General features: G+C 37.7%; 1 protein-coding gene across 21 annotated transcripts in view; it reads left to right on the top strand.

Moving 5' to 3' along the window:
* The first annotated feature begins 5,004 nt into the window (after positions 1-5,004).
* Positions 5,005-24,593, top strand: part of CAPRIN2 (caprin family member 2) — a 42,090-nt gene continuing 22,501 nt past the window's right edge. For 12 of the 21 annotated variants that reach the window (XM_067696067.1, XM_067696065.1, XM_067696064.1 and 9 more), the window contains exons 1-6: positions 5,211-5,344; positions 6,461-6,726; positions 8,710-8,772; positions 16,020-16,106; positions 21,012-21,250; positions 22,510-22,592. In XM_067696067.1, coding sequence (XP_067552168.1) covers positions 6,475-6,726; positions 8,710-8,772; positions 16,020-16,106; positions 21,012-21,250; positions 22,510-22,592 — 724 coding nt within the window. In that variant the 5' untranslated portion in view covers positions 5,211-5,344; positions 6,461-6,474. The other 9 variants (XM_067696071.1, XM_067696070.1, XM_067696068.1 and 6 more) reach the window with 6 other exon arrangements.

The raw sequence follows: 24,593 nt of genomic DNA, 5'->3' as shown, positions 1-24,593 counted from the left end.
TATATATTGGTGATATAAGTACCTTATCAGGTATGTGATTTGAAAATATTTTCTCCAGTTCTGTGAACTGTCTTTTCATTTTTTTGATGGTGTCCTTTAAAACACAAAAACTTTTCAGTTTTGATGAAGTCTAATTTATTTATGTTTTTCTTTTTTTGCTGTGCTCAGTGTCACATGTAAAAAAATAGAACTCTTTTAAGATGTATTGCTTATTAAAGATGAGTAATTAATTTATGTGAGAAATTCTGAGGTAACAATACGATGGTGGATAAAAAGTAGTTTTTCAAGTGACAAAATAACTTGTACTATTTTAGGCTTTCTTTTAGGGTAACTTTTTCATGTTTCATTTAGGATTCTTGTCCTTTTATGGGGGGAAGAATTATAGAGATTACCACTTATTCAAATATTTATTATTATATATTATTTTTGTGGTTCCATTTGGACAATTAACATTTCTGTTAAATAATGAGGTATCTAAGTGATACTTCAAGTAAAGTGTTATTTATTGTTTTTCTAATTTCTAACTTGTTCACAGGAAAGTAAAAAGAAGATAAGTAACATCATACAAAATTCTAGCACTCAAACCTAACTCAAAGTTAAAATTTGTTTTAATAAAAAGATGTGTACCACATTTTAAGTGAAAATGACTGAATTGCCAAATGTGTTTAGTACATTCCTATTTTTGTAAAAAGATTATATAGATATTTGCTTGGAAATAAAGTCTGGAAGGATGTAAACAAAAAATTAAGAGTAGTATTTTCCATGTTTTGGGGAAATTTCTTGGGTCTACTTTGCTATCTAAAATAAACATATGTGGGAATTCCCTGGTGGTCCAGTGGTTAGGACTCCACACTTTCATGGCTTGAGGGCCCAGGTTTGATCCCTGGTTGGGGAACTAAGATCCCACAAGCCACATGGTGCAGCCAAAAATAAAATAAAATAAAATAAAATATTTAAAAAATAAATAAAATAAACATATACTATAAAAATAAAGAGGAAAATATCTTCTAGCCTTTCCATGCATATTTAAAATGAAATATTTTACAAAATCACAACTGTATTCAATGTCTTATGTTATTATCCTGCCTTTGTTTACTTTGTATAATATCATGCCATTGAATATTATTTTAAAAGATTTGTACTGCTTGAATTATAATTCATGGATTAGAGTCTCCTTATTTAGCTATTTCCGTACTTTGCCTAGGTTTTTGTTTACAATTTTTTGTCACTTAACAAAGGCTGTGATTAGCATTTTTATAAATAAATTATTGTCTGCATCTCTCATTATTTCCATAGGGGAGATTCCTAATATAAGGGCTATTGGATCAAAAGATATGACTATTTTACAATGTCTTATTCAATAAATTCCTTTGAAGGGGACTTCCCTGGCAGTCCAGTGGCTAAGACCCAGTGCTTCCACTGAAGGGGGCACTGGTTCAATCCCTGGTTGGGGAAATAAATCCTGCATGCCACTCTGTGCGGCCAGAACATAAAAAAAAATTCCTTTGACGATACAGTAACACTAATTGCTTATTCTTTGTGCTTCTAGTTTTGTCAGTGTAATTCTGTTTCTACCCTTTATTCACTATGGAAGCAGCAAGGAAAAGGGTTGAAGCTGCTTGGAATGCACTTTGCACTAGTGGGCAGGAGACCTTGATTCTTTAGGTCCTCAGAAAACTCCCAAATGTCCAGAAGCTTTATTTACCTTATCTTTAAAATAAGGGGAGAGGTTTCACAGCCGTAAGATTCTCTAGTTCTCCTCAGGATACCAGGAGAAATGCTGGGCTTCACACTGTTGGAAAAGAAGCACATGAAATACCTCAGCAGAGGATATGACTTTTCATAAATGAAATGAAGTCCTTAATGACACCATTAAGCAGCTATTATTGTCTTTCTCTTAGAGCTGAAGGAACTGAAGCCCAGAGAATTTAGGTAACTTGCCTAAGATCACTGTGAACTAGTAAGAATCAAATCCAGGTGTGTGTGGTTCCAAAGTCTGTGCTGTTGACCCTTTACAATGATTTCAAAGTTGGACACAAATAGTATTTTTATGCTCTTGATATTATTATTATTATTATTATTTTTGCGGTACGCGGGCCTCTCACTGTTGTGGCCTCTCCCGTTGCGGAGCACAGGCTCCGGACGCTCAGGCTCAGCGGCCATGGCCCACGGGCCCAGCCGCTCCGCGGCACGTGGGATCTTCCCGGACCGGGGCATGAACCCGTGTGCTCTGCATCGGCAGGTGGACTCTCAACCACTGCGCCACCAGGGAGGCCTGCTCTTGATATTATTAACCACACACACATCCACAAGTTCTAAACTGATCGTTTCTCTCCAAAGAACTTTTATTTCAAAGGGACTTACCGGTGAAACACTGTTAATGTATTAATTCCAATACCATAAAAATAGTTTAAACAAAACCTCTGGGAATGTGGTGCTATAATTTCATGAAATAATAAGCCCACAAAAATATTAACCTTAGAAACTATAAGAATTCTGTTATAATGCTTCAAAGAATTATGGCAAAATTTTTTTTTCTGACTGAAGGCTGTATTGGTCAGTCCTTCACTTACATAACTTTCTCTCCTCAAGTATTTGAAGAGACACTCAATGAATCTGAAAATATGTGAAAGTGCAATATTTTAAATAATTTTACTATGTTATCTGTTCCCTGAGAATCTTTCTTAGCCTTTTCTTCCTTCCTTCCTTCTCTTCCTTCCTCCTTCCCTCCGTCTCTCTCTCTCTTTCTTTCTCCTCTCCCCACCTTTTTGTGGCAACGCTCCAGAAAGCCTTGTAGAACCAAAGAGAAGCAGATTTCTATCACTGGTAACAAAATATACAAGATAATTTCTCATATCTCCACTCATATGCTACCAGCTTCAACATCCTTTGGTGAATTAATCTTTCCAGCTTCAACAATACGTAGCTACATTAATTTTAAGTGACTACAGCATAACCATTCCTATAGGAACCATGCATTTGCTAGACAATGCATATTTAAAACCTTCACATTTTCAAGGTATGCAAAGTTCGGCTGTTTTTACAGAAATGAGATGATCCATTAGAAGTCTTCGGTATTTTTGTTTTTCTATTTTGAGTTTGTTGTTTTTGCTATTTATTCCTGCAGCTTTTATTGAATTCCCACTCAGCTCCATGAGGGCAGGGGCTATATTTGTCTCACTCAACATTGTACCCAACACATATCTGGTGCCCAATAAATATTTGGTTTTCTCCCCAGCTTTACTGAGATATAACGAACATAACAAAACATATTTGTTGAATGAATGTATTCTTTCCCCATTGATTTGAAACAACTTTTAAAATCACATTTAAATATAGTAATTTGTTGCTAAGCTTAGAGGTGGCTATCCACAAATACTGCCTCACTGTTGGCAAGGCAAATCAAGGTGTAGAAAATAGGGAGTGGGGGAGGGGAAAATATAGACAAGCCCTAACAAGTAAAAATTGAGGGGGCACGTGCTTTCAAAATAAACTGAATTCATTGGCTTTAAAGATCTTTTCTAGCAGGAAAGCTTTTTTCTGAATCACCTTTTTCATTTTTTTCAGAAAATATTACTGCAACATTATCTATAAGGTACAATCTCCTACAAATGTTATGCTGTGCTTATACAGATGGTACCTTACCAGACTTGAAATTTAATTATGTTTGCTTTTGCATCCTTGATTCATTTTCTGAAATATGTTGGGAAATAAAACTGTATAGATTTATTCAGAATTATTTCATTTAGTGGAATATTCAGGATCTATGGCTAGATCTATATGACCCAAGGGATAGTTTATTATTGGTCAATTAGAAGGCAAACATTTAATGATTAATATGTCTGAAATACCATTCTGAGGTTCACTATTAGTTCAGGCTACAACAGGCATAATCTGCGCTGTAACTTTGAGCCTGATCGTTGATCCAAGTGTGTCCTTCACATTTTTTTTTAACTTTGTCCACTTTTTTGCTTCCTCCCCTCACGTTTAGCAGCTTCTGCTCTATCTCTGGTTGTAAACAACGAAACAAATGGACAGTGTAGTATTTGTCTGACCCTCAAGGTCACATATGGGATTCAGAGATTCAAAGCTAAAATGAAACATTAAGGTACAATAGGTTTCCAGAGACGGAAAAGAACACAGATAAAAACTGGCAAAATACTGTATCAAGAAATGTTAAAAAACATGATAATTTTTGTGTAGGTTTCCCCAACACTTTTTAAACTGGACTTTGGTTTCCTTGATTATACTTCTGATTTTTCTCTGTTCTTCTCTTGCTAGTCTAAATAACTTTTATCAGAGCCCCAAGGACAGGACCTAAAACAATTCTATTTGGTGTAATAGCTGGACACATGGTAGGTATTCCTGTTTTTCTTTTCTTTTTTTCCCCTCTTATTCTTTTGGTATGAGAAACACCATAACTTCCTTCAGAAACACTGATGTATTTCCAGCCTTTTCTCTTAATTTGATGCAACCTTACCAAGATTTTTATCAGCTTTTTCTCTGAGTGACAACGAATTAATCTGTTTCAAAGCAACAAATGACACAGCCTAAATAAAATCTTGTTACTGAAGGTTGCGGAGTCACCCACTCCGTTTTTATGGCAACGCTGGTTTGGAGCATTTTGCTCATACATGCTGTCCTTTCTGAGGAAACTGATTTTTTCCCCGTCCTACTGTGAAGGATGGAATCTGGGGGTCAAAGGCATCCCTGCATTTCAACAGTGCCCACCTCAACCACCAGAGGCTCAAGCTCGGTTTAACTGGCAATTCCACAAAGGGCTCGCTGCGCTTCTCGAGTGATCGAAATCACCTGTTCAAGGTCGCACATCCAATTGTTACTGGATGCAATCATCAAGGTCGGGTAGGGCTGCCGGGTCTGCGGCCCGCCAGCTCCCGGCGGCGACTCAGCAGGCCCACCTGGTGCCCCGCAATCTGCGCAATCGCTGGGAGAACGCGCCCTCTCGCGACCGACTTCGCGCCGCAGCTGGGCCTGGCGCAAACGCCCCCCGGGCGGAGGCCGGCGGCTGCAGGACCTGGGAACCGGAAGGAGGAGGCGGCGGCGGCCCGAGGCTGGGAGAGCGGTTGGGGGCGGGGCGCGCCCATATAAGCCCCGTGCGGGGTTGAGGGCGGGCCTAGGTGAGAGCGGCTAAGTCGGCGGAGCGTCCGGCGCCGCAGACCCGGCCAGCGAGGCCTGGGACGGGAGAGGGAGGAGACTGGAGGAGGAGACGCGAGTGCGGGGTGGCGCTGGTCCACCTCCGCAGCTCTCCTGGCTCCCGCCGGCTTTCGAAGGCGGGCCCGTGCTGCGGCAGTGGCGGCGGCAGCGGCCTCGGCGGCCTGCGGAGGTGAAGCCTGGCTGCCGCGGCCTGGGTCGGCGGCGCGGGGTCAGGTGGCCGGCCCGCGTGGGTGGGCAGGGTTGGGCGGCCGCCGCCGTGAGTGCAGGGGCGGCTTGGCATTCTCGGGGCGGGGCCCTGGAGGGCAGGTGGCCCGTGCGTCTTACTGCAGGTCGGTCTCCTAGAGGCACCTGCAGAAGTGGCCCCGGCCGTGTGCTTCGGCGTCCGGAGGACTGTGGGGAGGGCGGGGGTCGCTGCCTTCGGGGTGCCGAGGGCCCGTCGCGTAGAAGCGCCTCTCGCCCGGGCCCTGCAGGGGCTTGGGATCCGCGCCGGCTGCCTGGGGCCTGTTGTGCCCTTGCTTTGGGGATGCTCCTCAAGGGGAGTGGGGGGAATAGCGCTGATGCGCGGGGGTGGAGGGGGAGCTAGGGTCACGGTCGGGACGGTGTAAGACTCGCCAGGATGAGCCCTTAAACCGGTTGGATGTGAGTGGTTAGTCTAAACAAAACTGAACACCAACTCGGGGCGGTCTCAGCTTCACAGAGTACCTCGCTCTAAATGTCCAGTAGTGACGGACTTGCCTTATAGGCCCCAGAGCAATCAAAGGGAAGTTAGCATTCTTGTTCAAGAAGTTTCTCTTCACTTAGTGAATGAGAGCTCTAAAAGAATTGTGTGTGCTCGGGATTTTCTTTTAAAAGTCGTTGTTAGTGATTGGGGTCGGGGCTGCTGGTGAGGGATAATGTAGAGAGTTTCGAATGGCTGCCTTGTCCCGATGGGGAAGGCTTATTTTTTGTGTGTCATCACTTGACCATAGAAATTATTCAATATGTGGATTGCTCTCAGCTCTGAAGCCACTGCTTGTTTAGCGGCTCTTCCTCCCTGTGTGGGAAATTGAATTTCTGGAAACGTCCCCCATATTGTAGATTTTTGCCTACGTAAAGGCGCCAGTGCGTGGCACTAATTGCCTTCAAGGTAGTGAAATGGAAGTGTGGTATTTAAAGCATCATTAGGTTTTGAGCTCACTTCTGTGGAAGAGAATTTTGAGGGCGTGGGTCTAGACTTTTCAGGGAATTTAAAGCCTCTAGTCGTAATTGACTTTTATACTTTTTGTTTTTTTCTTCCCTGTTTCAGACTCATCTGTTTCAATGGTGCAACTCTCTTCATCTCCATTTGGTTACCAGTCACCTTCAGGCCATTCGGAGGAGGGAAAGGAGGGGAATATGAAGTCAGCCAAGCCCCAAGTGAACCACAGTCAGCATGGGGAAAGCCAGCGGGCCATGAGCCCCTTGCAGCCTGCTCTCGGTTCTGCTGCCTCTCCTTCCCAAGCATATGAGACATATATTGATAATGGACTCATATGCCTTAAACACAAAATCAGAAACATCGAGAAAAAGAAGGTAACTTTTTTTTTTTCCTCCCAGCCCTGTATATGCACCATCTTAAATAAGGGTTAAGGAACTGGCATTTTTGCTTTCTATCAGGGCTCATAGGTATTCTTCCTAAAGAGTTTTTTCCTAAAGATTTAAGTAACCTTGAGATTTAGCTGGCTAAAATGTACAAGTGGGCTAAATATTGGCTATATTAAACACTTTCTGTTTGATTTGTCAGAATAATTGAATAAAAATATTCTTCATGGTAAAATTATTATGCATGCTACTGTTGAAATACTTGAAGAGCTGGCTACTTTACGTCAGATTAATTCTTTGAGTGTAGTATTAATGTTTTTTTTCATAAATGAGTAATAGTCTGAATTTTTTAGCTTGTTTTCCTTGTGACTTTCTGCAGCAGTTGATATTGCAGTATAGCTGCTGCAGTCTTTGGAAGCTTTAATGATGGTAGAGCCAGAAAATGTTTTAGCACTAATTTTTGTGTTGCTAGGTTATCGTTTAAGATTGGTAGGTGAAAGCATTGTAGAGAGCCTTGTGAAGTTACTCAGGGTTATAATCAGCCTAACGTTACAGTAAATGCTGATGTAAAGATCCAAATCATTCTTCATTTCCTGAGTCATGTAGCCTGTGAAACAGTACTGCACGTAGCTTTGTTGTGTCATGATTCTCTTTTGCTTGGGATAGTAAGGTGAGTTAATAACTATCTGGACCTAGGAACTCTTAAATATTTTTATGCCAAGACCTAGTTAAACCCTAGGAAAGTTGCTTTTAATGGAGGAGGGTGAAGAGATTTTTAAGAGTCTGGTTGACTCTTTTTTCCTCCCCCTTCTCCCCTCCCTTGGCGCCCCCCCCCCACCAACACACACACTAGGAAGGTAGTGAAGAAGAGCCAGTTACTAGTAGCTTCTCTGTAGCCCTAGCTCTCACCAGTTGTCTTTTGAATGCATGCAGTTGATCACAAGTGTGATAAGGTGAGTGTGCCTGGGTCAGCACAAATCCCCTGCCACTGTGGGAAATTAGTCAAAGCAGGATCTATTGATAGAGACTCATTAATGTCTTACCCCAGGTGGAGGAACTACATATATATGTATAATTATGCTCTTCAGTTTAACTATAGTGCCTCTTTAATTGTGAATACCAATCTGGTCAGTACTTATACATTTGTTTCAAGCTTCTGGAAGAGCATTTTAAAGCTATCCAGCCAATATGGAAGGAGCCTAAACATTGCTTTTAGAATACCATAAAGGGTCATGTCATTATTATGTGGACAATAAATGCAATTAATTTGTCATCTATTTACTTAAATATCAAATTTTATATGAAAAATAGCTGCAAGTTGAGGCTACTATAATTCTAGAAAAGAAGTATTTTACATTTCTGTACTTCCATTAGGAAGTTTCCTATGGAACAAATGCCTACATAATTCAACAGGTAACAGTTTCAGTATGAGGTTAGAGTAGGACTTCTTAGTCTCAACACTATTGACATTTTGGGCTGGATAATTCTTGGTTGTGGGGGGGCTGTCCTTTGCACTGTAGGATGTTCAGCAGCATCCCTGGCCTCTACCCACAAGACGCCAGTAGCACCTTCTTCCTCCCTCCCATCCCCCAAGTTGTGATAACCAAAAATGTCTCCAGACATTGTCGTATAACCTTGGGGGACAAAATTGCCCCTGATTGAGCACCACTGGGTTAGGAGCATATGATTGATTAAATCCCTGTGTGTCACGTAGTCTAATTATAGAGGCCATTAAGAGAAAAAGGTTTTATTACTGCTTAACTTTTGTAATTCCAGACTAATGTTGATTGTGTGTAATATTTTTTTCCCTGACTGGAACTCACCTACAATTTCTGCTTGCCTCGTAGTAAAATGTTATTCTTACAGATTGATAGCTAACTTCAAGAACTTTGTTTTCATAAGGAACAGTCTGGTATTTAGTTTGTTTCAGAATTTTATATCAGGTTGTAGTAGATACAAGTTTCTCTTTTGTAGCTCAAACTGGAAGATTACAAGGATCGCCTGAAAAATGGAGAGCAACTTAATCCAGACCAGTTGGTAAGTGGTTTATGATCCTTTGGCCAGACCTACTGATTTTCTTTTCTTAGTAAAACTCTAGATGAATTTGGGGGAGACCAAAGATTTGATAGGCTAAAAAAGAAGAGTGAGAATCCACTGGATTTTTCAAAGACTTTGTCTTCACCTATTAGATCTCATAGTTTTGACTTTACTTCTTTTGCACTAGTAGATGGTGTACGGATGGGTGTGTGTGTTGTCAAATAAGAGGGAAAATGTAGACTATCGCTAAGAGTTAACGTATGGATTTAAATTAACCTTTCACTAGAGTGGACTAAAGGAGAAGAGCAGGGAATCATCTAGCTTTCTATTTTTCTAAACCTAACATCTCTCTGCTCTGAAATATAAAAGAATATTTACTACAGCTTACCTTGGTTTTCTCTAGTTGCTTCCCTCTAATTCCTTTGATGGTTTCTCCCTGCTTTTCTATCCTGAATTGCCATGTTCCTTCGCAGGAGGCATGTTTATCTGATAGATAGATGTTGGGCCTTTTTTTTTTTTTAAAATCTTACTATAACTATTTACTATTTACCACATTTAAAAATATTGTTTACCTTCCCATGATATACCTGGTAATTGCAAATTTTATCTAATGTGGTGAAGGAGAGTTTTTGCTATATGGAAAATTTAAAAGATGCTTTATTGATGTTTGCCATTTTGACCTGATCACATCTCCTGGCTAAGATGGGGACAAAATTAATCTAAAACTTATTAGATCTAGCTTGTAGATCTATTGTCTTTTATCTTTTTTAACTAAAATTTTTGGTTGTGAATCATAGGTCCTGGTATTCAAGGGCTTTTCCCTTGCCATATTGGCTGTTCTTCACTGACCTCGAATTTTTGTGATGTAGTAAATTACAGTTTTGCTGAGGCACAGATTTGAATTGTCTGAGCTCCGAGAATGATGGGCTTAGATAGCTGGTGAAAGGACTTAGCTGGACATTTCAGCGTTTCAACATGGCTTTGTTTTTAAGTAGTCATGGTATATTCGATAACTTTTAAAGTGATGAAACTTCCCTTTGTGTAAATACCCTTGGAGGAAATGTTCTGTTACAGTAGTGTTTTTGACTTTGGGGAAACATAGGGGATGGGAGTGGGGAGGTTGGTGGTTCTCATGATAGCTCTGTAAGAAATGTCGAGGATATGCTATATTTCAGAGCTCCAGCCAGGTAAACTTTAATCTCAGCATTTCATTACTGCCTTCACAACTACATGTTGCTTCTATAGTATGAATTTAGATTTCTTGAGTAATATCCTGACAAATGCCAAATTTATATTGCCAATAGATGAGTCCTCTCAACTCTAGATTCTTATGTCCAGTTGTCTTTGACATCTTTGACTTCATTTTGCTTCCCAGAACCTGTTCCTCCTTTAACCTTCACTATGTCAGTTAATGGCTTGATGAATTAGAAGGATGGAGTTGCCCAAAACCTTGGAGAATTTCTCGTTTTTCTCTTCATACCTCATATCTAGCCCATCAGCAAGTCTGGTCAATTCTGCCTTCAAAATAAATCCAGAAACAGACCATTTCTCATAAATTCTGCTTCTGCCTTCCTGTTCCACACCACATCACCTTTCATCTGCATTACTGTAACAGCTTCCTCACAGGTTTTTCTATTTCTGCTCTCTCTCTAAGTCTATTCTTAACATAGTAGCCTCAGTAATTCTTTTCAAATACAAGTCAGATGGTCATTCCTCTGCTCAAAAGTCCCTCCCTATTGGTTCCCATCATGGTGGCAAAATGTCCTATAAGGCCCTACGGAATGTGCTCCCCACTTCCTTTTACATCTTTATTGCATTTCCTGCACTTCTCTCTCTTGCTGGCTTCATCCCAGCAACACTGGCCTTCTTGCTGGTCCTCAAACATCCCAGCCACACTTCTACTTCAGGGCTTTTGCATGTGCTGTTCTTACTGCCTGGGATGCTTTTTTCCCAGATGTCTAAATGGCTCCATTCCCAATCTCCTTCAGCTTTTTATTTGAAGGTCATCTTAGTAACGCATGTCCTGACAATACCATACCTCCATTCCCCCATTCACACTCTTTTGCTCCTTTCCTTGCTTTAATTTTCTTAATAAAAGTGCTTCTCTGACAAACTGTAAAGTTTTATCTCTCCTTCTCTTACACTGTAAGTTCCATTAAAGTAGAGATTTTGTCTGTCACTGTTGTTTTCCTAGTACTTAGAATGGTTTATAGTATATGGTAGGCATTTAAATATGTATTACATATAGATTTACTAAATATAAAGTGATTGAATGTTAGGTTTTTAGGTGTGATTAAGTATATAGTTAGTGGTACTTTTGAGAAATAACATCTCATACAAGGAATATATACTTAAGGTAGAAATTTAGAAAATGCAGATGAGTCAGAAGAAAAAAAATCTATAATCTGACCCCTCAGAGAACTGTTGTCAGTAGTATAGTACTTAATTTAAAAGCTCTAAGTTTAGTTTTTAAAGTTGCAAGTAATTCACATAGTTTAGAAATCAGGAAATATTAAAAAAGATAGTTTTTCTTTCACCCTGTCCTTCCTCTGTTCATTTCTCATCTTACAAAATAATGATTCTAATAGGTTACTTTGTATTTGTCCATAGTTTCTTGAAGCCTGTATACAGTTTAGCTTAATATAGATACTTCTGGGGCCTTTATTTTTGCTTCTTTTTTTCTTAGTGTACTTTATTTTTTGGGCAGCTTTAGAAATTGAGCCGACAGTAGAGAGAATTCCTGTATACCCCTTGACCCCACCACACACGCACAGCCTTCTCAGCTGTCACCATTCCATACCAGAGTAGTACATTTGTTACAATTGAACCTACATTGACACATCATCATCAAAGTCCATAGCTTACATTAGGGTTCAACTCATTCTGTGGGTTTTGACAAATACGTAATGGCATGTATCCACTGTTATAGTAACATACAGAATAGTTTCACTGCTCTAAACATCTGTGCTCTGCCTGTTCATTCTTTATTAATGTGGTGTCAGTGTTTCCATAATACTTTAAAGTTTGGTTGAAATGCTCTCAAACTGTCAGCCTGGTTCTTTTTTGGGTGGGAGTGCTTTGAAAATATTCTGCATTTTTCTTTGAAAATTGATCTGTTTAGATTTTTATTGTTTTTGGAGTCAACTTTTTAAAACTTTTCCTTGAAAATCACTAATATTTCATCCAGTTTTAAAAAATTATTTGCAAAGATTGGGACAAAGTAATTATTTATAAAAGCCTATTTCTGTATTACTTTATTTCTAACTTTGTGTGGTTGTATTTCCTCGTTTACTCAATTAAGTTAGTGAGTAGCTTAAAAAAATTCTTTTTTAAAGCCAGCTTTTATTTTTTCTCTCCTACGCCTTTTATCTTTTTGCTTTCCTTTGGTTTATTTGCTTCATTTTCTATCTTTAAGCTGAGTGGTTAATTTGTCCTCCCCCCCCCCCCCCCCCCCCACCAACCTATATGTATTTAAAGCTGTGACTATTACTTCAAGCACTGCTTTGGCTGATACTATAGATTTGATTTGATACTGTTTTCAGTATTGTTGGCTAGAAATTTTGTAATTCAGTTTGTATTTCTTCTTCAACCCAACAGTTATTTGTAATACTGTAAATAAAGCTTTCTATGATCTGCGTGATTATATGTGCCTAGCTAATATAACCTCTTTTGGTAGTAACTCTTAAGTAACCTGTTGAGACTAAGCTATAGACTTCTGAGATTTCACTATTGCTAACATAAACTTAGATTTCTCCTTTAAAATAGTAAGAAAAGTGTCTTAATGAAGTTTTTTAGAGTCCCATTTGTAACTTTAATGTCTATTTTGATTCAGGTCTGGATTTGAAACGGAAAACCGAGACTCAAGTGAGTGCTTGAGCAAAAGGCAAGGGTACTTGATGCTTTCAGCTGCTATACCTGTAGTCTAGGTCAGAGCTTTTGGGAGCTGGTACCAAGATAGTGGCAGAGGGGTTTGAATAAAGTAGTTGGATTTGAGAGGTAAAATCAACATAGCTTGGTACTGTGTAGGAATAGAGAGAAGAACCAAGAGTGGTTTCCAGGTTTCTGGCTTGACCAGTTGGGTGGATGGCAAAACCATTTATTGGGCTTGGAAACACCGGGAGAGAAGAATGTTTTGGGAGGATGGGATAAAGAGCTCAATTTTGGACCATTGATTTTAATGTGCCTGTGAAACATTAAAGGGTGAGATATCTAGTAAGTATTTATGAGAAGGTCTGGAGCATAGAGAAGTTTAGTCTACAGATCTATCACCTGTATGGCTGCTAATTGAAGCCATGAGAAAAGATGAGACTATCACGGGTGAGAGTATAGAAAGCAGAAAAGAAGCGTAAGACAGAATGCTAAAGAAATCTGACATTTCATGTTTGGATAATAATATTGATAGTGGCTAAAAATATTGATAGTGAACTTACTTTCGGGCCAGGCATCATTCTCAGTGATTTATAAACGTGAAATCATTTAAATTGCACATCTCTGTGATGTAGGTCCTATTATCTTTATAAGTGCTTAAAAACTGAGGTGAGAATAGTTAATGGAAAAATTGCCGGTAAATAAAAAGCTGGAGAAATGGGAAGTTAGTGTTACAAAAAAACAAGGGATCTTAGTAGAGCAGGAGGATGCCTTTATGTTGAAGTCTTCTGAGAAGTTAACCAAAATGAGAGCTATACAAGATGCATAGGTTTAAAGGATGGGACTGACATCGCTGACTTTAGCCAGGACAGTTCTGGTGGAATGGTGGAAACAGTTCAGGTTGATAAGGGCTGAGGAGGAAATGGAAACTGTGTAGGCATTTTTGATATATGTCTGAGACTGGAAGGATGTGGTTGCCAGAAAGGCACTTTTTATTTTTCTTATTTAGGTTGGGGGAGACTTGAACTTGTTAAATGCTGGTTTCAGCATCAACAGAGAGGGAGAGGCTCAAGACATTAAAGAGAGAATCAGAGTAAGATCTCCCATGAAGGCAGAATTGAATAGGATCCAGGGCACAGGTGGAAGGACATCTCCTCCAGTATATAAAGAAAGAGAGAAAGAAAGGATGGATCCACATTTGATGATGGGAAGTCGAGGTAGTTCCCATTTGATTTTGCTTTTCTTGAGTCAAAGTTAATACCATTTGGGAGTAGATATGAAGCGGTATTCCTTTTTAGTTTTACATCCCTTTGAGGACTGTATGATATGGTTATGTTATCTGTGCATTCTTGGTTCTGTATTTGGAAGGCCTCTCTACCTGTTTTATTAAGAAATATGTAGTCCAAACAAAGTATTGCACGTAAGTTACAATGCATAATAAAGCAAGTGTCAGAACCCACTGCTCAACCCAAATAGTATATTACCAACAACACTGAAGCTCCTTTGCAGAACTCTCTTTCCTGTAACCTGACCTTGAACTTTTTCCCCCTCATTCCCTTCCTTTTGTTTTAACAGGACTAATTTGTTGTCCTTAAATCTGTTAGGGTTGCTTTTTTGAAACTTATGATAAATGTTATACTGTATATTCTTCAGTTTATCATTTTTATTCATTATGTTTAGGATTTTTATATTGATGCAAGTAGCTATATTTCATCTGTTTTTCTCTACTTAGTAGTCTGTAAATAGATGGATGTTTGAGTTGTTTATTTTTTGGCATTCTACTTTGATTGGTCTTATATGTGTTACTGAGGTACAGGTGTAAGATTTCTTCAGGGTGTATACCTATCATTGGGTTGTAGGGTATACCCATAGTTAACTTCATAGTAAAAATGTTAAACTATTTTCCAAAATTATTGTACCAATTTATGCTAAGACAAGGAGTACACAGGAGTTCCTAATTGTTCTGTACCTTTATAAAGACATAGTACTATCAGATTATTTTAAAAACAGCTTTATTGAGGTATCATAAATATATTATAACATTAACCCATTGTAAACGTACAATTCAATAATTTATAGTAAATTTGTAGAGTTATGCAGCTATCACAACAATCGAGTTTTAGAACATTTCTATAACCCCTTCAAGTTCTCTTTTGTGCCCTTATTTGCTTTCTATCTCTATAAATTTGGCTTTTCTGGATATTTCATATAAAATAAAGTCTTGCATCCGGCTTTTTTGACTTACCATTATGTTTTTGAGGTTCATCCATGTTATAGCATGTATCAGTAATTCATTTATTTTCATTGCTAACTAGAATTCCTTTGTATGGTTATAACACATTTTGCTTATCCATTTACCAGTTGCTGAATATTCGGATTGTTTTTATTTTGGGCTATAATGAATAATGTACTATATAAATTTACTTACAGGTCTTTAAGTGGGCATATGTTTTAATTTCTTTTGGGTAGATACCCAGAAGTGGAATATTATATTATTTTAACCATGGAGGCTTTGTAATATGCCTTTGTCTGATTGGACAAGTTCCCCATCTTGTTCTGTTTCATAATGGCCCTTTGAGGTAAAGTCCCACCAAAAAAATAGAAAACTAATGAGAACGTGCTGTATAGCACAGGGAATTCTACTTCACTGTACAGTAGAAACTAACACAACATTGGAAAACAACTATACCCCAATTAAAAAACAAAACAAAACAACCTACCCCTTCTCTAATTATCAACTTCGTTCATCTGTGAAATCTCAAAGAAAATTTTCCTCTTTAAATTTACAGGGAATTCCCTGGAAGTCCAGTGGTTAGGACTCTGCACTTTCACTGCTGAGGGCCCGGGTTCAATCCCTGGTTGGGGAACTATGATCCCACAAGCTGCACGGTGTGGCCAAAAAAAAAAAAAATATATATATATATATATATACAATATTTCTGTCACAATACTTAATTTGTCTGTTATAGGTAATTATTTACAAGTCTTTCCTACCATAGTATAAGTTTCTTGAGGTTGCTTTCATCTGTGTGATTCTCACTGTGCTATTTGTGTAATATATTTGTGTAGTGAATGAATATTGACAGAGGAATCCTATTGGCTCAGTGCTCTTAAAACCCACAGGCCTCTCTGACCTTAGACTTTATAGATAGTCAGCTTTATTATTATTATGGTTCAGATTTCTAGCATAAACAATTGAATTTTTAAATTTAACTTTATGTAACTTCTATTAAATACTTTCTCCATACTTTTTTTGAGTATGTATAGTAAATGGCTAGTTCCTAAAGTCTTAAATCTCCTCTGCTGTTATTAAGGAACTTATTTTGAGATATTTGTACTTAGAAGTTCACAGAATTGATTTTTTTTATCCTGTTCGGTAGGAAGCAGTTGAGAAATATGAAGAAGTGCTACATAACTTAGAATTTGCCAAGGAGCTTCAGAAAACCTTTTCTGGACTGAGCCAAGATGTGAGTATGTTTTCTTTGCTTTTCCTAAAACGAACTTAACCACTGATCTTGAAGAAAATATCAAGTGTCTGATAATGGTGTTTGGTTATTGTTCATCTCATTCCTGCTGATATTTTATCGGGGGAGGTGGGGAGGAGTATAGTTTCTGAAGAACTAGTGTTTTCAGATTTCTAGAGTCTCAGCACAAATGTTATCTGAATATGAGGCATCGTGAATAAAGTGTTAGTTATCTAATGTGTATTATTTCACTGTGGAATTACGGAAATCATTGAGAAGGGGCATGAAAACTATTTTGACAGATAACATTTATTAAAGACGTTTTAGAATATAGGCTTGAAAATTTATATTACATAGGCTTGTAAGTTTAGCGTTACTGGTAGACTCTTCTTGAGAGCGTGGTAGTTATTACCAGGAAAATTTATGGTTCATCTTACATTTAAATAGCGTTAAGTCTGGTCCCACTGCTTGTTTCAATTGCTCTGTGTTGGCAACTCAAACTTTTCTCTTCCACAGATTTAATCAGTAATTAATAGTGAAGTCTTAAGCATTCATTAATGAAGTATTCTTCATTGTTTTAGAATCTTAGTGTTAGATGGCCCTTGAAAGATCATGTTCTACCAATTGAGGAAATAATTTGGTAAATTCATTTCTGAGATGGGGAGCATGCCTCATAAGATAGTCTTTTCTACTTTTGGGATATTTTCTTGTTTGGCGAATTAAAATTCTCTTCTCCATTCCTGTGGCATCAAAAAAGAACCAATAAAAAAATAAAAACCCCAAAACATCATTCTGAAGCTGAAGACAGCTACCATCTTAATCCTTGTAAAATATAGTTCTGAGTTGCTCTCTTCTGGATGTCTGACTTAATTAACTTTTGAAAGGTATTGTGAAACCTAAAATAGTGTAGTATAGAGACACTTCCTTCTGTTTTCTGGATAATTCTGTTAATGCAAGTCTAAGATGATATTAGCTTTGTTATCCATAGCACACTTTAACTCGTGTTTACTTATTCATCACTTAATTATAATACTTTCCATTAGTTTCACAGTTGTTAAATACTTCTAGGCTGTTTTAGATACAATACTTCTAAGTCATTTTTTTTCTTGTGTGATTGATTCCCCGTCCCCCCACCCCCCATATGTTAAGTTTATTTAGTTTTGGTCCATTGTGCTAAAAAAAAGATCTTTTATATCTGCCTTCTGGTTGGAGGTTTGAAGTATATTTTTATAATACTTAAAAATTTCTGTTAACTCTCTTTTCTGAGTTACCCTGTCAAATTTTCATTTTCCACTCAGGTGTTTTTTTCCCAATGTATCATGTTCTTTTTATTTATTTATTTATTTATTTTTTACATCTTTAATTGGAGTATAATTGCTTTACAATGGTGTGTTAGTTTCTGCTTTATAACAAAGTGAATCAGCTATACATATACATATGTTCCCATATCTCTTCCCTCTTGCGTCTCCCTCCCTCCCACCCTCCCTATCCCACCCCTCCAGGCGGTCACAAAGCACCGAGCTGATCTCCCTGTGCTATGCAACTGCTTCCCACTAGCTATCTACCTTACGTTTGGTAGTGTATATATGTCCATGCCTCTCTCTCGCTTTGTCACAGCTTACCCTTCTCCCTCCCCATATCCTCAAGTCCATTCTCTAGTAGGTCTGTGTCTTTATTCCTGTCTTACTCTAGGTTCTTCATGACATTTTTTTTTCTTAAATTCCATATATATGTGTTAGCGTACGGTATTTGTCTTTCTCTTTCTGACTTACTTCACTCTGTATGACAGACTCTAGGTCTAGCCACCTCATTACAAATAGCTCAATTTCGTTTCTTTTTATGGCTGAATAATATTCCATTCTATATATGTGCCACATCTTCTTTATCCATTCATCCGATGATGGACGCTTAGGTTGTTTCCATCTCTGGGCTATTGTAAATAGAGCTGCAATGAACATTTTGGTACATGACTCTTTTTGAATTATGGTTTTCTCAGGGTATATGCCCAGTAGTGGGATTGCTGGGTCATATGGTAGTTCTATTTGTAGTTTTTTAAGGGACCTCCATACTGTTCTCCATAGTGGCGGTATCAATTTACATTCCCACCAGCAGTGCAAGAGGGTTCCCTTTTCTCCACACCCTCTCCAGCATTTATTGTTTCTAGATTTTTTGATGATGGCCATTCTGACTGGTGTGAGATGATATCTCATTGTAGTTTTGATTTGCATTTCTCTAATGATTAATGAAGTTGAACATTCTTTCATGTGTTTGTTGGCAGTCTGTATATCTTCTTTGGAGAAATGTCTATGTAGGTCTTCTGCCCATTTTTGGATTGGGTTGTTTGTTTTTTTGTTATTGAGCTGCATAAGCTGCTTGTAAATTTTGGAGATTAATCCTTTGTCAGTTGCTTCATTTGCAAATATTTAGATTTAAATCTTTTTTTAAACACCATCCATGTGCCAGGCACCTATGGAGGTTCACTTTTTTTTAAAAATTAATTTATTTATTTTTGGCTGCGTTGGGTCTTCATTGCTGTGCGTGGGCTTTCTCTAGTTGCGGTGAGTGGGGGGGGGGGCTACTCATTGTGCCTTCTCTTGTGGCAGAGCACGGGCTGTAGGTGCCTGGGCTTCAGTAGTTGTGGCGTGTGGGCTATAGAGCAGAGGTTCAGTAGTTGTGGCGCACGGGCTTAGTTGCTCTGTGGCATATGAGATCTTCCTGGACTAGGGTTGGTACCCATGTCCCCTGCATTGGCAGGCGGATTCTTAACCACTGCATCACCAGGGAAGTCCAAGGTTCACAATTTTTATAGCGAAGTACCTTCCAGCCTAGGAATTTGGGGGCTTTCTTTTTTAACTCTTTCGTCAGACCTCTTCTATGGTAGCCTGTTTTGCAGTTTGTGTAGCATTTTCTTCTTTCCCTTCAAACTAAAGTTGGAAGCCTTCAGCCCACCACATCTCTCTTTATCTTCATGATATGAGCTTTGTCCTTTGGGGATTTATCATTCTAAGTCATGGTTCAGAAAATAAATTTTATGGTTCAGTGCTATTGGTTGACAGCAGTTTACTTCATATCTTCTTTCTAAATCAGTTTTCAACTGAAAGAAGAGAAGTCACCTGATTTCTTAGTTTCCACATAAATAAGAATAGGCTGCTGTCAGTGGTTTTCATGACATCTGATTATGACGTAGGAGACAGCATGTTTCTTACTTGATACCTGATAGAATCAATAAATATTTGAGGTTCTGTCATGTGTCAGACTCTGTGCTGGGTACTAGTGATGTACTGGTGAACAACAGAGGTATAGTCCCTGCCATCATGGAGCTGAAGCGTAAGGGGGATGCAGCTAAAGAAAAAGATAAGCATTTCATATAATAGATACTTTGATAGGGGAAGTTCAGGATGACCTGAGCCCATAAAAACACCTAATCCAACCCTGGGAGGTGGCCAAAGAGAGATCTGAGGTAATCATGTGATATAGTCCTGAAGATGTCCTCAGCACCAACTGCCTTTTCTTATACCATCATGAATCTGTGTCCAAGGGAATCCCACTGTCTTGGAGAGCTAGAATTGCCACCTCTATCGTCTTTCCTCCTCTCAAGCAGAAGCTGAGTTTGGTAAGTGTTATTGGTGTAAGTCCATATTAAGGTCTTGGAAAAAGCTTTTCTGAGCCTTTGCCGTCCTGAAGAAAATACCCTTGCCCACGTAACCCCCAACCAGTCCATTTCTCACTCTTAAAATTTTATCTTCAGCCATTGTCTCTTGTCCCTGGTAGTAGCACAAGTCATATTTATTAAGTTGCTTTCATACCCTGTAGAGAGGAATTAATAATGCCATAATGAATCTTTTTCCTGAGGTTTATTTTTTTTAAGGCCCCATCTTGATTAGGATTTATGAATGTCTCTTTTGTAGAGTTTTAAATGTTGATGCTGAATCAAAGTACTTTAACTCATCTATAGGAAAAATATAAAAGTTTTTTTTTTTGTTATCTTAATTTTCATACCTTGGAAAATATCCAGTACGTTGGAAACATTACAAACAGAAAAACACCTATGGGGAGAAAAGACCTTTTGGGTTTCTCAGTGGAAATAGATGGTACTTTTTGTTATTGGTATTTTATAAATGAGAAGCCACTTTTGGAACCCACATATTATATCAGACTTTAAGGTATTACAGTTGTAAGCTTTAGAGTAGACTCGGAGCTGCTCAGTCTACACACACACACACACACACACACACACACACACACACACACACGCATTTGAGGGAAAACTTACATTCCACTAATTTTCCATGTGTGTTTCCATGACAAACTATTATGAAAACTCTCTCAGTTTTGCTTAAAAAAACCCCTGTTTGCTGTGGCTGTTTTTTTGGCATTACATTTGTAAGACATTTTATTTCTGTTTGGTTTTCAGTTCCTTATGCTTTAAGCAGTCTTCTTTGGTTGGTTGAAAATCAACCATTTTAAATACTCTTCCCCTGGAACATAAGATTTAAAAAAAACCCCAAACTAAACTGAAGCATTTTCTTAAAATACTTAGCCTAAAAAGGCTTGGTATACATAATATGGAAAAGTAAAACCTTATGATTAATATAGACATTAACGATAGGTACTTTGCTTCTCATCATGGTGATAGTAGAGGTACTAGGTTCAGCCTGGGGTTGGGAGTCACATATTGGACTTCTTTAGCTTTGGTTAGCTGAGACAAACCAGCTAAGTACTCGGTGACTTCTTTAGCTCAAAAAGCAAGCAGGCGGTTAAATGACCTTGTCAGTTTCACAGTCAGTGTTATATATTTGAGATTTATCATCTGATCTCAACTCTTTGGGATTGGACTTTTGTAGACGAATGGATTGCTAGTATGGGTTGTGGAGAGTTGTCAGTCTTAATTAGCGTTTGTTTTAACAGCTGCTTAAAGCGCAGAAGAAAGCCCAGAGAAGGGAGCACATGCTAAAACTTGAGGCTGAGAAGAAAAAGCTTCGCACTATACTTCAAGTTCAGTATGTATTACAGAACTTGATGCAGGAACATGTACAGAAAGACTTCAAAGGGGGCTTGAATGGTGCAGTGTATTTGCCTTTAAAAGAACTTGACTACCTCATTAAATTTTCAAAATTGACCTGTCCTGAAAGAAATGAAAGTCTGAGGTAAGTTAATGAAAATATTTTCCTGAAACAGGACACATAACACTTTAGTCTAGCTTTTCAGCATGTATATATGTATATGTATGTGTGTATGTGTATATATATATATTCAGCTTTGGAAACGTTGCCCTGCCCAGACTCTCACGAGGTTGATAGCCTGTCTACTAAGAAAGTGAATTTGAATGATCTCATTAACCTGCTTCTTTATTGTAACACTGATTTTTAAAATGTCTGATCAAGTTTTAACCTTGTATAGGTATTAACCATAATACTAATTATGTATATTCTTAAAAATTTTTTGTAATTATATCAGGCTGTTGTGTTACCTGAGAGTCTTTGCCTCCTTACTACTGCTGTACTTAAGTGGAGGTGAATAAAATTTAACTTGATTAGTATCACTAAACTGTCAAAGTAAGAATTATTGAGTGTTCTTCTTAGGCTGTGAGTAAATACTGAGAAACAAATCTGATAATTTAAAATATAAAACCAGCAAATTGAGGCAACCCAATTTTTTTCTCCTACAGTATCTATTTACTGTTTTTGCTTAGATGGAGTAAATCAGCTAATGAGCAGAAGCTGTATGCTTTTGGTTTGTTAGATACAGGTTGTTTCAATGCTGTGTCTGTTAGCCATGCAAAAGCAGTTAGATTTCAACTGCTTTAGAAATTAGCCCTATCAGTGCAGGAAGAAACCTGATAAAACTCTTAATTACTTATATATAGCCATATATATATATTTATTCCCATCCCAATAGTCTGTTCCATCATCATTACCTATTCGGATGCTTCCTTCTCTTGCTTCAGTTTGGTAGATCCAAGGAATGTGGCTTACTTTAATATGTGAAATGTAAGTGAAACAATTTGAAAAATGAGCTGCTCTCTTTAAAGACAAATGCAGCTCTTAATATTTCCATTCCACTGTTTTTTTTTTTTTTTTTTTTATCTAGGGCATATACTTGATAATGAAGGATACCACACTGATTGCTTTAAACTCTTTTTGTTCTATTCCTTAATAGCTGTATTTGGTAAAATCTTTATTTTAGTTGTTTTAAGGAAAAATGCTGAACGTTTGAAATCCATAAATGGGTATTTAGTCATCTTTTATAAAATTTCAATTTTTCATTTCCAAAGAGTAAAAAAACACAAAATTAACATTGAATGTCTTAATTGTTGATGGGTTATATTGTATAAATTGTACTGCTCCATATATAAATATATGTGCCTCTAAAGCCACTTTGTTCTGCTGCTGCTTTTCCTTGTCAGTGTTGAAGACCAGATGGAGCAGTCATCCTTGTACTTTTGGGACCTTTTGGAAGGTAGTGAGAAAGCAGTGGTAGGAACGACATGTGAGTTTTCTCTACTCTGGACTTATGCAGTAAATACTAAACTTTACATCTAGGAGTTTAGTATGATATTGAGGGCCGAAACTGTGTCAGTCCATCAGAACTTACATGTCTGACAATACTAGATTCATCGGCAGAATGATATCTTTGTTTAGTTCTGTTAAAAGCAGCTGTTGTATAATTGTACTCGCTAAAATGGAGCCTAGGGAGAGTTTTGAGGTGACGAGTCACTGTCATTTGGGAACAAGAGCTAGGGACTAGTGCTTGAGCATTTTGGGGTTCAGTTCTCTATTGTGCGTGGTAGTACCTGTTCTATTTACAAATCTTAAATCCACATATTGTTAATATCAAGGCTTATCTATCAGACCTGCTTAAGAAAATAAGAATGATTTGGCTACATAGTCTATTGAAATATTGTTGTCTATTGGTCTGGAAATGATCTGGGGAGAAAGAGTCCTTTTGGCTTCCTAGATAGGCTTTGGCCAAATGACCAAGTACAAATGTTTGGACATGAAGTACACAGTTTTGTGTACTAGTTTAGGATAATGAAAACTCATTGGAAGCTGGTAAACATTTTTGTTACTAGTGATTGCTTCCTTTTTAAAAATATTTAAGTATGAATAACTATCTCAATTTCTAAGTCCTTTAAAGTTTAAACCACAGAAATTTATTGCTTGGCTGGAATGCAAAATGATACAAAAACTTTGGAAACTAGTTTGTTAGTTTCTTATAAAATTAAGCATGCACTTACTATATAACCAAGCAGTTACACTTCTGGTACCGGAGAGAATTGAAAACATACATTCACATGAGTACTTGTACATGAATGTTCATACCAGCTTATCCTAATAGTCCCAAATTGAACACATCCCGGATGTACACCAACTGATAATTAATAAACAAAATGTGATATATTCATGCAATGGAATCTACTCAGCAATGAAAAAAGGAATGAATTATTGATACTGAAACAGCATGTATGAATCTCAAAATAATTATGCTGAGTGAAAGAAGCCAGACAAAAAATGAGAACATATTGTATGATTCCATTTATATGAAATTCTAGAAAAGACATAACTAGAACGATAGCAGGTCAGTGGTTGCCAGGGAGTAGAGGGAGGAGATTGATTATAAAAGGGGCATAAGGGAACTTTTTGAGTTGTTTAAAATGTTCTGTATCATGGTTATGGTGGAAGTAACATGACTGTTAACATCTGTTAAAAATGTACACTTAAAATGTGAATTTTGTAAATTATACCTCGAATTTGATTAAAAAAAAAAAAGGTCATCTGTGTGTCACAGTGTTTCTGTGAAAGGAATAGTAGACCCAAATCAAGTATGAGAACTCTGCTTAATTTGGGAATTATGTTTTTAGTGGATATTAAAACTAAAATAGACTTTAGACCTATTTATGGTACAGTGACTTTAATAACATCATTTTAAGATTTTTCTTGATCATCAAATGGTGATGTGCTAGGAGTGAAATATAGCATAACTCAAGAGTAGAATCTTAATCATGGAATTTTATACTTTAAAAATTCTTTAGAGGTTGTCCAAAATAGGTTTTTCTAAAGTTTATGTTTGAGGAATTGTGTTGTTTATTTCTCTTAAAGCCTAATTACTTGGGGAAGGTAGAGTAATTGCTTTTTGTGATGTCTTGGGGGCAGATGGGAGGAATCACTTTTCTCCCAGCTCAGGGAATAGATGTGTGCTTTTATAACATACTAGATAAAGTCCTTGATTGGAGTCTCTGATTTTTAGCCATTTTTCAAATGGTGTAAATGGAGGCCCAGGGAAACTTAAGTGACTTGCTAAACTTTGGGATTCTGATTTTTAAAATTTATATTGATTCAGCATGACGTAACGATGGACTGCATATTTCCTTTTCATGGTACGACCAGTTCTTTGAATACCCTCAGTGTAGACTGTTATAATGACATACTACAACTAGGATAAAATTATATTACGATTTCTATTCCAAATAATTTTCCATGAACTATTAGG

The sequence above is a fragment of the Pseudorca crassidens genome, chromosome 11 (assembly GCF_039906515.1).
Source record: "Pseudorca crassidens isolate mPseCra1 chromosome 11, mPseCra1.hap1, whole genome shotgun sequence".
NCBI lineage: Eukaryota > Metazoa > Chordata > Mammalia > Artiodactyla > Delphinidae > Pseudorca > Pseudorca crassidens.
This window is presented reverse-complemented; position numbering and strand designations above follow the sequence as displayed.